General features: G+C 33.0%; 1 protein-coding gene across 1 annotated transcript; it reads right to left on the bottom strand.

The window, feature by feature from the left end:
• Positions 1 to 1295: 1295 nt before the first annotated feature.
• Positions 1296 to 16681, bottom strand: LOC145598185 (uncharacterized). The gene is made up of 14 exons (XM_081654502.1): positions 16218 to 16681; positions 13880 to 14006; positions 12597 to 12816; positions 12413 to 12513; positions 8872 to 8993; positions 8368 to 8459; positions 8084 to 8189; positions 5352 to 5506; positions 4075 to 4196; positions 3292 to 3431; positions 2755 to 2852; positions 2385 to 2650; positions 1895 to 2276; positions 1296 to 1801 (listed from the first exon to the last, which is right to left on the bottom strand). Exons 1-14 carry the CDS (start codon positions 16554 to 16556, stop codon positions 1726 to 1728), a joined length of 2346 nt encoding a protein of 781 aa, XP_081510628.1. The 5' UTR covers positions 16557 to 16681; the 3' UTR covers positions 1296 to 1725.
• Between the last annotated feature and the right edge of the window lie 18 nt (positions 16682 to 16699).

Genomic DNA, 16699 nt, shown 5'->3' with positions numbered 1-16699 from the left:
AATTTAATACAAGTTGTTAAATTATCCTATGATAAACAAATATTACAATTAAGGACTAATCATCTTATCTAAGTTAATTATTATTTTGTTGGATAAATTTACACAATATATGGATAGCTACGGCGGTAAGACTTGCATCGTGATACTTGTTGGTTTCAAGTTCAAGTCTTGCTATAAGCATTTTTTAGATGTCAAATCTAATTCGTATTGTGAAGGTGACGTGGCATATTTATAGTGTTTAAAGACATGACATGTGGCATATATTGATGACTTGGCTATTAAAAAGCTTAAAACAATAAACACATAATAATTTAATTAAACTACTATTACCTATTAAAAAATTATATATATATTTTTAAAAAATGTAATTTGTAATGCGACTTTATTCATCGTTGTTCTTTATTTTATTTTTTACTGTTAGTTGTATGAAAGTTGAATTTATTAAATATGAATAAATGCGTTACATATTAGGATAAAATCTAAAATGTGAAAAAGATAATTTTTTTATTTTTTAAATAACTTAAATCCTAAATTATTATTAGTTGTTTTACATTTAAAATTAAACTCTCAAAACTATAAATGATCTCTTAATTCCTAAATTTTTTTTTCTATTACAATTTTTGACATAAATGTTTCAAGAAGGTAAAGTTTTTTCTTGCATTATAAGTTTTATAATTTTTTTATGAAATGTCATTGAATATTTAGATAAAATCATTATTATCCTTTTAAAGAAAATTAATATCAAAAGCTAATATTTATTATATGAATAATTTAAATCTTAATATCAAGATATAATTTTTTTTTATTAATTTAAAACCTAATATCTAAAGATAATTATACATTACTTAATTTTTAGTTTTTTAAATAATTTAAATACTAATAAATCACTATTTGTTGCTTCAAAACAAAAATCACTATTTGTTGTTTTTACAAATTTCTCAAATATCATTCATCACTTTTTCTTGGGTTGTGTGTGTATTTTTTAATTCTAAAATAAAATACAAATGTAATTTTTAATTCAATATAATACCTTTACTTATGTGGCGCATTAAATGCTCATAATTTCAGTTCAGTAAAAGTAATTTCAATTCAGCTAAAATAAGTGAAGTGAACAGAACCTTAGTATAATAAACTATTCTCGATTAATTATTCATTTTATTAGTTTTTTTGGCTGTAAATTATTACTAATACTTCATTCTTTAACATTTTCATTGTTTGGACTTGTACACTATTCACATACTCCCACTTGAGACTTGACCATATTGTGGTTTTATACTTGAGAAAATTGTAGCATATTATGGTGCAATAATACTTCTACACTATTCACATAGTTTGTACTCTGTAATAACCATGCATAACACAAGTCATAGATTTTTATTTACACAAGGGAGACGAAAAAGTTTATGAGAATGTTATACCACTTACACAAGTTACAATTAGTACAGTGTTGATCGACCACTAATTCCCATTCCGTTCTTTCAAGCCAGAATCACATAAATTCACCTTGTCACACACAAGCACAAGGCTGCAAAGAATATTTGTATAGAAAACCATCATGTGCACTTCAGGTAATGAATTGTTCATGAAAAGCACCACGGAAGCGAACAGGAAGCGTATCCAGCTCTTTGTTGTTGTACACACGGACTTTCCTTCATGTTGACACTTACATTTTAGATGGTGCAAATTTGCAACTAGCAGATAAGAAATAGGTCATGTTTACTGATCTTAAACCATTTGCAAGCCATCACCGTTTATTTCCATTTTCCGGGATTTCCACACTCTTTGCAATGCATACTGACATCTGAAGATATAGAACAAAAGTAACCAAAAAAAATTAGAGAGGAAAATTTTAATGAAAGCTTATTTATACAATAATTGAACAAAATCCTCTTACCGCCAGGGAAGATGATCCAGAAACATATAGGGTGAAATGAGTATCTCCTTAAAATTTTGTCGGTCAGCTATGATTGCTCGATATGGTGGCTCTGTTTCTTGAGCTCCCCAACCTTTCAAAAGAGGGAAACCAATTCCCCTTTGTCTTCGAATTAAGTGTATAACAAGGCCTGGAAGAAAAAGTTCTGGTGGATCACCAGGTGATCTTCTTACAGATGATGGCACTGCTTCCATAAACCGAGATACTGGATCATCATCAGGATTCTCATCAGGGACAATAGCATCAGTTAAATCTTCCAGCAAATCGTTGGCCAAGCACTTGACATTTTCTTTAGCATGAAATTCATCATGCAGGAATGCGTAGTTGCCAAGGTCCGTGTTTGCTGTCATCAAAAGACTAATATGTAAATTCAAACGGAAAAAGAAGAATGATAAAAGGGAGAGGGAAGGAGCTGGAAACAAAAAAGAATTAAAGAGGTGGAAAACATTACCTTCAGGAAAGATTTTAGATTGAGTTCTGTAAACTTTGTCAGTCGTACAGCTTTGAGTAGCATCACCAGTGATAGCAGCAGCTGGAAGAGGCTTCACTGTCTTCCCATTCTGATACTTGCTCACATAAAGAAACAGCTGTGCCAATTTGGCAATCATAGCTGTATCAGTTGTGCTGCCTTGTGACAATGTAGTTAATGCAGCAGCTCGCAGCCTTAAGATTGAGTTGACAGAAAGAAATGACGAAAACTCACTGTCGTGCACAATACTGCATGAGAAAACTTCTTAATTCATCTTTCTTTGTAGTAACAACAATGAATACACGGGAGAAACATTAAGTCATAATATTCCATCCTCACTCTATCAAACTACCTTGTAATGAAGCTTGAGCATGCATCTGCAATAACTGAATCAACACAAGGAAGAGGTCCATATGCATACACATGTAAGTCTCGGAATCGGCCATACAGCTGCATTTAATTTAAAGGATCTATAAATACAGCAATCAGTTTCTCTCAATAAAGATCTAAAATTGAACAGAAATGAGAGAGGCACTGGCTTCATATAATGTTAAAGAAAATTCCCAGAGAAATGCAAAAAGTTATGGAATCATCAGTTTCAATAAACACAATTATACATAGACAAAGCCACAACAGAAATACTCACTGGGAAACAGAATACACAGTCAGCCATAAACACTTTCGTTGTAATTTAAACATTGGAAGTGGATATCACCGTTATTCTTTTTCCATAATTTGATAGGTTGATAGTTCAGATATTAAAACCAAAATTTTATTTAGAGCTTCTAAAAATGAAGCATATACTAGATGTATTAATATAGACATGGAGAAAACTGTAATATTATATAGATGAAAGGAAATACTGAATACTAAAATATTAGTGTGTTACCTTAATACCAAGCAATGCAGCAATAGAACCTCCAAGAGAGTGTCCAACAATTCGAACTGCATAACCATCACACTCACATCCTGCCTCAAGAAGTGATGAAAGATAACCACCAGATTCTATCGCAGAAACTCCACTTGGTCCTTCAACAATAAATGTACTATTAGAGAACACTTTCAAGGTTAGGACCAAACTAGAAATTTAAACAAGGCTAAGATATTTTGTTTCTGAAAGCAGTCATGTATCAATCTACAATGGTCACTGCTTGCAAAATAGGAGAAAAGATGGAAAGTTAAAAAAGCCTGGTAGCCAGTTATCACTGATGATTGCCCCAATAATCGATAAATTAGCTAGCCTGAGGAAAAAAAGAAGCGTGAAATGAAAGGGCTCCGGGAGAATAAATGTGAAAGGAAGAAATTTAGCCTGAGTCTTTCAAGGAAACACAAATTATTACGAAAACTTAAAATCTAGGTCTATCCATGCAATCCAAGGGTCAGGATATACATAATTCTACAAAAAAAAAAAAAATTAATCTAAGGTCAACAAGCACAAATAACAATTCACCAGGCACAAAAAAAAAAAAAAAAAAAAAAAAAAAAAAAAAAAAAAAAAAAAAAAAAAAAAAAAAAAAAAAAAAAAAAACTACTAGAGAAGTTATCATATGGAATATAATTATAATTTAAAAGAATGAAATACGTGAAGGAAAAAAAAAAAAAAAAGAGGATATCAATATGCAAAAGGCAGGCTAAAGTATTCCACCAATTACAGGACGACCTGTATGATTACCTGAGTAGGCCCCTTCAATATGATTATAAAGTTCTCTAGCAGCCTCCACTATTCCGGAGTGTCCATGATGTGGAAATGATGAAAGAACAGTTTGCCTCATAGTAGAATCAATATACAAGCCACTGTAAGCAAACAGAAATGTAACAATACAGTCAGCAACACAAGTCAATAGAAAAGATCCACTATCATTAAGACTATTAAGAGTGATCCAGAAAATTCAGATAGGATGAACACAATACAAATTTGACTTAAGAAAAACCTATAGTTTCCCTGATATTGGATCTTTGACATGCAATAGAAAACTGTTTTCCATTTTTACATGGTGCACATTGATGCTCCTATGATTCCATGAGTCTTGGTAGCCACATACATACTTTGCGCAAACCTTTTACAGCTAAATATTATGATCAAATTTTCCCTCCCTCCTCATCCTGCTAGCCTCGATCACCTAACAAACTACCACTAACAAGATTCAGAGGAACTTCTAGTGGAGAATGAGCCTAATAAAGACTTTGCAGTAAATGGGGTGTGGAAATTCTTCGGATGCTCTTGCTGGTAGCATAGAGGGTAGGACAAACGGTAGGGCAAGGTTTAATTTGATGGTCATAACTTAGCTTGATGTCAAAAACACATGGGCACCAAGTGAGGTTTGACTAAAGGTTCTGATCAAATAAGAAGAGTTCAAAACATTAATAATTTGCACCATGATACTGGGGTTTTCTAAATCCTCAGTTCATGAATGGAGTGCATAGCATGGCAAAAGATTAGGAGATACTGTAAAGCAGTGAACAGTGTGATCTTATGATTCACTACACAGAATTATTTCATGCTTTCGTTCTTCATCTGAATCCAATGTAGCTGAAACGAAAGATGCAATAAGAAAGAATATGGTGCTTGCTTTATGAATCATCTAAGGGCTTGTTCTGATTTACTGAACTGAACTGAATATTTTATGAGAGGAGGAAATTAGGAACTGAACTGAACTTAAGCTCAAGAGAACAGGCCCTAAGTGTTCTGTAGTGAGAGAAGTCTCCTAACATATATTCTCGGATGTAAGATACAATTAAGTCAAGAACTAAGTATTATATTACGTGACTAGATAATGTTCAAGGACTTGATATCCTTAAGAGGTTTCTTGACTCTATATTCCCTTCAGGAATGTCTCAATATCCGACCATAATCTAAAAGTGTGGGTATTACATAAATGTTTCATGTTTTGTTTTCCTTGTTTGAATCCAATTTCAACTGAAAAAATGCAATAAGAACAAGGAACTTGCTTTATTAATCCATCTAAGTCTTCTGTTGTGAGGCAGGTCTCCCTGCAAAGGCCATCAGTAATAAGATCTTCTGGTGTCTCTGTACCTCGTACTGCAACCACTACAGTCCTTATATCATGCAAAACTACAATGAAGTATGCAGCCTGGCACTTTCCCTGTTTAAAATAACAAAAATTGTCACCAACAATAATTAAAATCAAGGACCATAACACATGTATAGGGGAAAAAATAAATACAGTACAAGGCATGGCAATCATGAGGCAACCTTATCATAAAAGTATATTTACATGATGTTCCATAAGATACATGTGCCAAAAGATAATAACCACAGAATTTCGGAATGACAAAGCAGTTTCAAAATAAGGACATTGACATGGGCTTATAATTCACTAGCTCTTAATAGAGAATATTCTTAAGGGTTCTGCAAGTTCCTTAATCCCGTGATGCAAAATTTCAACTACAGCACCAAATGGCAAGTTCAGACTACAAGATTATAGTAAAGAAAATAATCAAACCATAGCAAACATCAGGTGTAATTTTGGTTGACCATATCTAGAACCAGAGATAAAGACCCCAAGACAAACTACTGCTTGTCACGGCATATCCTTATATTAAATTTATATAGATACCGGCAGCTGAAACATAAAAATCTCAGGTACTTCCACCTTCTGTGCAGAACTTTCCGGCCTCACCTCATCATGTTAATCCCCCTGTTTAATCGCATTAACTTGCCTGCATAGGCTCTTTAGTGACAGTTGTTACAATTCTATGCTCCATCTTACTAATTCCAATACTAAAAAGCCCCACAATTTAGTCAGTGCCTTTACTAAATTCTAGCTAATGTTAAAAAAACTATTCCCCAACAACAACAACAAAGCCTTACTTCCAAAATGATTTAGGGTCGGCTGACATGAATTGCCATAAGCAATCATACGTTAAAATAAAACAAATAAAGGAAAGTAATGAAGGGGAGCTAGAGGAAGTGAATGTTATGACAAATTTGATTGGCAAGTCCAACGGCAAAAAGGAGATTCATTAGCTCGTTATTTAATACGAATCGGGGGATAAGCTTCATCGTTGAAAGGGAAACAACCCGGATCAACAGCTAAGGCCCCTAAATGACCGGCTCAGTGATAAAGGAGGTAGGAGGCATCTTTGACGACCATGAAGTCACCAGAAACAAGCGCATGTAAGGTGAAAACCTAAAAGAAGGGTATAAAGTACAATTCTAAAAAAAATATATATATATATATAAGGGAGGCTCTCGTGAGAATTTTTCTTATGTGAGAACAATCTTTATGTTCTAAATTTTTACTCGTATGTTCTAAATTTTAAATCTGATGTTCTAAATTTTTCCTTAAGTGTTTAAAATTAAATCAAATGTTCTAATTTAATGCTCACATGTTCTAAACCATAAATTAGTTAAGTTTGATATCATAAATTTAAATAACTTGTTCCAAAATTTTAACTTATATGTTCTAAGTTTTAAAACTTGTGTTATTAGATTTTTAATTATATGTTCCAGATTTTAAAGCGTATGTTTTATTTTTTACTCATATGTTCTAAATTTTTTACTCACACTTTCTATATTCTATATCAATTTGTTCTTAATTTTTATTCACGTGTTCATAATCTTAAATCAGATGTTCTAAATTTCACTCATATGTTTAAAATTTCATAAAGCAGATTTTATAAATTTTTAATCACTTGTTCTAATTCTTAAATCAGATGTTCTAAATATATTACTCACACAGGTGTTCTAATTTATTACTCATATGTTCAAAATTTTAATTTAAATCACATGTTCTAAAATTTAGATCAGTTCTCATATAAGTATGAATTCTCACATATGGACCTATTCTCACTGGATCCTTCCTCTCTCTCTATATATATATATCATATAACCCTCATTAACGCTTGGACGAAATTATTAATTTATTAAAAGATATAAATGTAGCTTAAAAGCAAAACTAGATTTAAAGTAACCAAATATACCAGTATTGTAGCACAAAACAAGATATAATTTACAAGAATAACAGAAAGATTTAAGGATTGTTTTGTTATTCTTGAAAATAAAATATTGGCAGCACAGCTCGTGATGTTTGAGAGGTTAAGGCCTAAAGAAGTTAGACCTAAACCTTTTAAGGTCATACACTTGAAAAGACAAAGTAATCATATCAACTAAAACAAATAAAAACTCAAATTATCCTAAATCAATCTCTAAACTCTAAAGTCTAACCAAATGCACATGCTGAAGGAACGGAACCACTTAACACTATACTATTACAGCCACTAACACTATAATATTACAATCACCTCCTATGGCAAATGCATTAAAATGTACATCTAACGATAACATGAAAAGCATTGAGGTCATGTAAATAAAATATCTCCTCCAAAAAAATAAAATAATAATAAAAATAAATAAATAAATAAAACATATCACTTGCAGTAAGACCTCATAATTCATATTCTCAGTCTTTGAAATTTCGCACGATTAACTTTTTAAGTAATATGGAAAATCCGTCCAGAGTTCTATAGACAAATTGGCCATCTATTCAATATGCTTACAGTCAAAGCCACTCAAGGTATAAATTTAAAGTTTTCTTTAAAAAAAAAAGGTATAAATTTAAAGTTGAGGGAACTTGCTGAGAATACATCAAGCCATAGACCTCAATAAAAATGTTCCCATCAGCAAAAGGGTTTGAGTTGACATAATATGTAGAACTAACCTGATTTACGCGGCCACGTCGAAGAGACTCTAGGGGCAAATTAACATAATTAAGAAAGGCTGCCGCATGGCCTCTCCACCAATTATCCCCTTCTAGCACAGGCCGCCTAATCTTAAAAAAAGAACTAAGGATTAATGAAATTACATAAAAGCATAGTCGCACAGATTTCAATATATATAAATAAAAATTAATTATTAAAAAAAAAAAGCAAAATAAGAGATCAAACATCATACTGAAACAATAAAGAACAATTTTATCAAGCAAGGTACCCGGTAGACTAAGACCTGTGACGACTCCATGCTGTAAAAACTCCTTGCCTGCGTAGCCATGCACAGGGAAATAAAATGGGATTTCTTCCAACATCTAGCAATGGACCCTGCACAGGAAAAACAACAAAACTTGAAATCATCAAGATAAACAGAGGAAACTACCAACTCTGATTAACATTGATCTAAGCACTGACTATTTGCACGTACATTAAAGACAAAGAAAGTGCCTAAAAAGGTGGGTGAATGTAAGAGATAGAGTTAAAAAAAAAAATTGAGTGTGTAAGAAATTTGTGGATAAAGTAAGATAAGAGTGAATGAAAATAGGTAAATGTTGTGGGCTATAAAAGGGGTAAGATGGTAAATGGGATACGGCAAAAAGCAACATGTAATGAACAGAAACTGACCATAATGGCAGATGTTAAGATCATTGGGGAATGGAGGTAGTATATAACAAGGAATTTTCATCATAACATAGTCAAGTAAACAGAGGAAACTGAAAACAAAATTATCATTGCATACCGTGTAAGCAGCTTCAGCAAAGGGGTGAAATGAAGTTGCCTCCTGAATTTTATCATCAGGAGCATCAACAGAATTTGCATCTAATTGAGGGTACTCATTATGCATTTGCAATAGAGCCAGACCTGCAATGTACATAACTTACAGCATCAGGAAAAGTGTTGAAACAAACAAAAATCACCTTCTGAGGATAAGTGTTGGCAGAAAAGTAGTGGATTATGGTTCTGAAAACTAACATATTCAACATTTGACTTACCCAGAAAAGATTACATTACATAAACCTGTAAATCAAGACTACCATAATCCAGTTCAGAAGTTCCAAAACACGGTGAGAAATATGCAAGGGTGAGAGTGGGTAACAATGGTGAGGATACAAGACACTGGAAGGACTGTGGCATGGTTGTTGAAATATCGATTCATATCTTAGAACCCTAGAATTCTACAATCCCAAAAAATACGTTATTTATAGTAATTCTTAATTCTAAGAAGCATCTCAAATTGTAGGATCTTAGAATACTATCAAGGCTATCATGTGAAGTGTTACATATTTAATATGATTCTACAGTTTAACAACATGTTCCTACAATAACAGCTTAAAATGATAAAATCATTCTTACATGTTATCGTTGACTGATGAGTTTCAGGAGGTACATATGATTGTTTATGTTTACAAAAAAAAAAAAAAAAAAAAATAAATAAATAAATAAAAGAAAAAATAAAAGAAAAAATATAAAGAAAAAATAAGTGAAAAGTAAAAAAATCTTCAAATATGAATAATTATTAGTATATTGGGATTAAAAACAGCCCTATCAATCCCAAGTAAATCCCAATTCTGATAACTTTGGTTGATAGAATTAAACAAAATACACAGAAGCATATTTTTAATACAAATGTAGAGAACTGCAATCTTGTTTTCCCATAATTAATTCAACTTTCAAGTACAGTTTATACTCTTTATAGGGACTTAATATACTTTTCATTGTCACAATGGGATCCACACTATTCCAACTGAACCCAATGATGGGTCTATTTTATAATATATACTTCCTCCATTTAACATGATCGGAAAGCTTGAGATAGGCACACTATTTAATGCAAGAAGAGAAGAAAAAGTTAAAAGTAAATTGTATCTTTTAAAAACGATAGATTTAATGAAAGAGAGAAAGAGTGGGCCAAGTATTGTTATAAAAAAAAAAAAGTGTTGCAATTATTTTGAAACATACCAAATAGGCAAGGTTGTAACATTAGTGAAACAGAGGAAGTATATACTTAACCCCAATTCTTAGCTATTCACTTGCATATTTAAGCTCTCCGAAGCAATTTTTCTACTAATAATCTCTCTTTTAGTGTGAATTTGAAATCTATGAGTTTTACAGAAATTTGGAGGATTTTCCGTTGTTTTGTACTACCAGAAATTGTCACGAGGGATTGTGTAGAAAGAATCTTGGTTTGCCTGAACGACAAAGCTGCTCGGTGAGGTCACCTTTGGCACGTTACATGTGCCTCCAATTGGTGTTATGTTAGAATAGGCCAGCTGGCAGTTCCAATTCTTCAACGCACTAGTTTTGCAACAAATGATTTTTTGCCTTAGATCTGCACCCGACCGTGCAAGCAAATGCACTATAAATGTGTCTTGTAAAGCTTGATTAAGAAGCACTTGGACAAATTATTATATTAATATTTGCTTTAGAACCCCTACTTTTCCTCTAACAGCATCAGTATTGTTCTATATCTCACTGTTTACTCATTAGATCTTATTTTTAAATTTCATTCATATGTGTGAGTTGTAAGTGAAGCCCTAGACACCTAATTCATTACGTTAAATTCTCCAAAAAATGACCTAATTTAATTAACCCATTAAATTTGATTATGCTTTTGACAATATCATAATATGATTATATGAATAAGGAGTTTTGTCATTATTCCATTGTCTTAACCACAATGGGAGTTGGGTTTTGGCATATTTGATTATTTCAATTAAGGATTGAATCCTCCACGAGAGAAGGTAAAAGTCGTAAAACGGATTATTAGGAAGCTAGAGTATTGATATTAAGTTTAATATCTTATTTTGAATGGTTCCACACGATTAGGTTCGACTTGATTGATGATTTAAAAAAAAAAAATTAATTAATACTTGGTTGAGATTAATGGTAATAAAAGGGAATACTTTCCTTATGTTTGACTATTAATTAAACTGGGGATAGAAATTATTTTTTTGCACTAATTACATAGATGGTAATGCTCAACTTAGATGAATTTAATTATTTAACTCAATAAATTAGATTTAATTGCAATAGTTATTAGTTGATATACTCATCCTTTTTGTTGATTATTAATTTAGTGTTGATTGAAGCCATTTAGCTAGATTAATTCGATAGTTGATATACTCATCCTTTTTGCACTAATTAAGCCTCTTGTGATTTAGCCTTGCTTGCCCATCTACATAATAGGTGGTATAGTTAGGTTATTTTGTTAGGTAAGTTACATGCCTATCAAATTTTTGACTTTTTGTTAGGTAAGCTACATGCCTATCAAATTCTAACTTGAATCGTGTCAGCAAGTCAGGTTAAGCTAGTTGGTCACTTTTGAACACTCCCACCACTGATGTATGACATGAGCAAAACGGATGTCAAGTCCCGTTTGATCCGTTCGATTTTATTAGGTCTGCATCAAGAATTTGACCTTGTTGTCACTGGTCATCTTTTCCTCAAACCTCCCAATTAAAGATTATTTTCCAAATGAACATTTCGTTGCTCTTTCCATTGTACAAACTCCTTGATACGCTGATATAGCCATACATAGCTAATGGTACTTTTTCTCATGGATATTCATCCTAACAAATTCCACAAAGTGAAGACATTTCTAGGATGCTTCATTTCTTTACAGATTTTGTGGAAGATGTGTTCTGGAAGGTGTAAAAACCTACATAATCTCACTACCACGATTTTCCTTATGGAGGTCATGACGATGCCACCAAGAAGTCTAATGCAGTTTTTACAAGTCAACCTTATGTAAAGATGTTTTATGCATACATCAAATCAAGTCTTGTGATCGTGTGCAAAGGATAGAAAACTACTGTAGGAGAAATGTAATGCCCCTTAAACAAGTGTATGACGTGATAATTTCATGGGATCATTCAATTTTGTGGGAACAATTACATCTTGATAACCATAGACTACACTCATGTAGTGAGAATACCATTTTCCCAGGTTTGTAGTAACACGAGTATTGAACTATTAATCAGGTCAGCATTTCTTAGAAAACCGGTTTAAGGCAATGTAATAGGGAGCACATCATTGACTAGGGTTTGAAATCAACCAAAAATGGTTACACTTTATTTTTAATCCTTGCGCCATCTAAATCACTTTGGCAACTTCCCAACAACACAAACTCCAGTAACCCTATTTGTACCAAACAATGACACCATAACATGTACCAAAGCTCTAAACATAAAAATAAAATAAAATAACAAAGAGGATAAACATCTTCACACAATAACACATAATAGGAAGTTTGTACAAAAGGAAAAAAAAAAGCCACAAACCTGCCAAGAATTCCAAGTGTCCCGTGCCAGAGGCACGATAGGTGACAAGATCACCTAACATTTGTGCCACTGAGTTTACTTCATCCTCCTCCATGTTTTTCCTGAAAAAAAAATTCAGTCAAAAAGGTTTAACTTACTATCATAATCTAAAATTAAATGGAAAACCAACTGCAAAGTGGCTTACAAGTATTTAACACGGCCCAGACAGCATAAAGCCTCACGAATACCATGGTCAAATACCTCATGATAATGAGCTTTCCAAGCGGTATCTTGCATGTCATAAAACGATCTCCATCTTAGGACATCAGAACTGGCAAAACACTGCAGCATTGCTACGAAGCATGCCATTATCAGAAATACAATCAACAGATGCTTCCTCCACCATCCATCACTTGAAAGTGAGACTGCATTACAGGCATATCCAAGGTAAGGCCTAGTCCGAACACTCTGAAGTGCGAAGAAAGGGGGAAAATGCCAATACTAGAAATGACAAATAGGAAAATGAGAAGATACAGTTTACAAAGCTTCCTACATCATGATATGACAACACTATAAGTACCTCCAAAGTGACAAAAGAAAGATATCAAAGATCTAATTAAAGAGCTGTCACCCATACAGAAAAAGTAGAACAGAATTACAGGAGCTAGTAACAAGAAAAAACAAGAAATTAATCATAACCCAACCAATGTTTTACAATTGTTTTCTCTGTTTTTTGTTACTGGATTAAGTGCAATTGAACTATGAAAACATAATGTTTATTGGAAGTCACATATGTCAATCAGTACATTGAACATAATCCTTTGATCCTTTCTACTCTATTTTTGATATCCTGACATCCTGTGGGCATGGCAAGAATTCCCTAGTTACATGGACATCAAAAACCACAGATTGCCTAATTTGAGCATAAAAAGGTTTACCATCAAATAAAAATCCTCCAGCGAGCTAGTACACGAGAGTACGAGACAATTCAGAAAGATAAAATAATTATTGATTTATTGCTTTCGGAGTTGCATATCTACATATTTAATTGTATCAAAACTAATTAACAGTCTCCCACTATTTTTCAAAGTTTCAATTACCTGATTTGCATTACAATGCAAACATAGGTATCAACCACCTTCTCCTCCTCAGTCTCTCCTCAGTCTAGACTACTATTTATGTTTTTGTAGGAGTTTTTAACCTTGCCTAAATCAAAGAATTTGCCTAGTCTTGTTGAGAAATTACAAATCCTTCCCTATTATTGCTCTTGCTAAATTTCACCATGTTCAGATTAACTTTGAGAAGAATCACAGCTAATTTCTGTATGCCATCATCGCAGTCTAAAACTTTACTTTGCAAAGTAGTCTAGACTTCTTAAAATCACCAAAGTTGTGATCTTTTATTAGCAAGGAAGCTAAACAAACCTTAATTTTAAGTGAGCAAATAGAGGGTATATTTATTGAAAAATTAGAGAACATAACATCTTACCTAAAGCACAGTCATTTGATGATGCATTACTACCCACCACAAACATGATGTACATTGCTAGTAAAAATTGCACCACAGTAACAACTGTAGCAAACCTCGTCCACCATAGCCAACTTTTGTATCTTAACTGTAAAACATATGATAGCAAGATAAATTTTGTGTCAAGGTATGTAATAGGACTAATAGCTAAACATAATAACTGTACAGGACATAAACCATACCAATTTCATAAATATACATTCAAAATCTAGAACGCAAAGAATATGCTGTCAAAAGGCAGGAAATTTCAAACATTTAAGTTTTACCCCAACACAAAAGTCAAAAATAACCTCTTTATGAGCCTAATAATTTTATTGTCACCTCACACCTCATGACTGGATAACAGGATATTGCTGAAAGAAACTAGTTTATGAATATCCAAGAAGTTTCAAAGTAAGGGTAATGCAAAATATTAGCACCTTAATTTCCATTCATTCTAACAAGTTACACAGCTTCTCAGGGGTGTGCTCCTAATATCGAGTTCAGAACCTTTGGCAGATAGCTTTTTTTGCTTAATTTTTTTGTGTAGGAAAACTAGCATCTTTGTAGCAGGTTAGATTTTTAGGATAGACAAGTTTCATGAGAAGCAGGGGAAATAATAATAAATACCAAAAGGGCTTGTTTGGCATCGTTTTATGTTTTTTGTTTTCAATTTTTTAAAAAAAAAAAAAAACAAAAAACCAAAAACAGGCAAACTGAAAACCAAAAACCAAGAAAAAGGTGTTCCCATTTTTCTGTTGTCAGTTTTCAAATTTACCATGATTTTAATAAGTTGACTAATTTCCTATTTATTATATGATATATATCATATGATTTTGAAAAACAAAAAACCAAAAAACTGAAAACCACAGCAATGCCATGAGTTTTACCAATTACCCATGTTAATCATATAGCACAATCATCAAAACATGATTGTTGTTAATTAAACGAAACAAAAGGTACTTGCATATGCCCAAACCAAAGGTCCATTCTGATAAACCCAAAGAAAATTAAGTCTTTTTCAAACATAGAATATTACAAAAAAAAATAAATAAAAAGAACAATTGGGAAGAACACCAATATGATTTCAGATAGACAATATAACACAGTAAAAATCATTAACGTTGCAGTATTATATTTCTAAATGGGGCCTCAACCAAGGAGACCTAGAGTCCTAAACCCCCAAGTCTCATAAATGGCTAAAGCAATAGACACAAATGACATATTCAGCTGTTTAGCCCAAGCCATTAGTCCTCCTCTGTTCCTTAAAATTGTTTTAGTGGTAACTATCCAAATTGATTTATCCAAAGAAATGTTTAAGAAAAGCTACATTATAATTTGTATCGCCTAAGAGATTCCATAGTGGCATCCAATTCTGAAATTGTATTAGCATCAAGAAAAACAAGAATAATTTTCTACATGTATATGAATTGCATGAAGAGCAATTTGATAGGTGAATGGATTCCACATCAAACAGACGGGCAAAGACCTAAGTGTACCTTGTAATTTTCTAAGAGCTAGCTGCCTAGTCAGCATATCTTTCTCTTAAAGCTCTTGAGGCACTTTATAGCAGCCATAAAGCAGTAATACCATGAACTAACTCCCTATAGCAAAAGAATTGTCACATCGTACTCCCAAAAGTATTATCACTAAAGTTACACTCTAGGAAATCAATGCTCTATCTAAGTTGTACTCCATCCCATCCTCTTTTATTCAAAAGAAATCCCTCGAAAGTTCTATATTCTAGCTAGTCAATGTCAAACAAAACCAAACTTGTTCATGAACAACATAAAATATTGCACATATCCTTGGATTCTTCGTTCAGTTATATGCTAAGCAGCATTACACAAGTATAGGGCACTCAGCTCCTTAATTATTCATAAATGTAAAACAGTCCAACCTGTTTAAAAGTGAAACCATCAACAAGACATACACTTAAATATGAATAATTCTCTTCAGCACCACAATTGTATCCACAAATACAATCCCACAAACACCGTGCACACTTGCATAGTTACATAGCCACACTGGTGAAATTGTTTTCGCTTTCCGAAAATTGACATGGGCAAAGAAGTCACAACATTCCACAATATTCCATATCATCTTAACAACCAAAATACCATTTTTTTGACAAAAACTGAAACAATCATAATATAAAACAGCTTCACTCACAATTACCAAACCCACTTATTCATTCCTCAATGCTTAATCACAAGACATGACATCCACATTAGACATTACCAATACACAAACAACAATAATCAAGAAAACAAAGACCCCAAATAAAATCTTCAAAGGCGGTAACAAATTTGCATCATACCCGTCTTTGAACACGAGAAAGATTATCGGAAACAACCGAAGCATCCGGAGAAGAACCCAGAACAGCAATGGCAGCAGCTTGTTGCTCAATTGCGCAGCGTATCATAGCAATCACCCGAACCCCAGCAGCAGCCATAACCAAGAAAAAGGGGAGCAACTGGCTCCGACTGCAAGACTGGCTATGCCCACAAAAGAAGAGTGACCCACCAATGGCGATCACAGCAACATTGCTGATACCCAGTATTATGCTCGTCCATCTCAGATTCTTCACCAATTTCTTTGATGATGTAATCATTTTAGCCCGATTTCTCTCTTCTGCCCTTTTGAGGCGTTTTCTCATTGCGTGAAATCGTACAAGTTTTGCTGGTGCATTGATGGGAAATGATGGATATCGATCATTGTTGGATTTTCCTCTTACCCCACGCAAACGAAGAACAATTGTTCAATTTTTTGGGTTTCTGTATTTCTAATTTCTATTTTCTA

Source organism: Chenopodium album, chromosome 20 (assembly GCF_948465745.1).
Source record: "Chenopodium album chromosome 20, dcCheAlbu1.1, whole genome shotgun sequence".
Taxonomy (NCBI): Eukaryota; Viridiplantae; Streptophyta; class Magnoliopsida; order Caryophyllales; family Amaranthaceae; genus Chenopodium; species Chenopodium album.
Note: the sequence above shows the minus strand (reverse complement) of the source record. Positions and strands in the feature narration are given on the sequence as shown.

What these genes read in the sequence shown, in the direction of transcription:
- LOC145598185 (XM_081654502.1), bottom strand. Translation starts at nt 16,556, where the DNA reads ATGAGAAAACGCCTCAAAAGGGCAGAAGAGAGAAATCGGGCTAAAATG. An exon ending in CTGGGCCGTGTTAAATACTT is followed by an intron (nt 12,514 to 12,596) that starts GTAAGCCACTTT and finishes TTTTTTTTTCAG; the next exon opens with GAAAAACATGGAGGAGGATG. An exon ending in TTGCTGAAGCTGCTTACACG is followed by an intron (nt 8,460 to 8,871) that starts GTATGCAATGAT and finishes TTTCCTGTGCAG; the next exon opens with GGTCCATTGCTAGATGTTGG.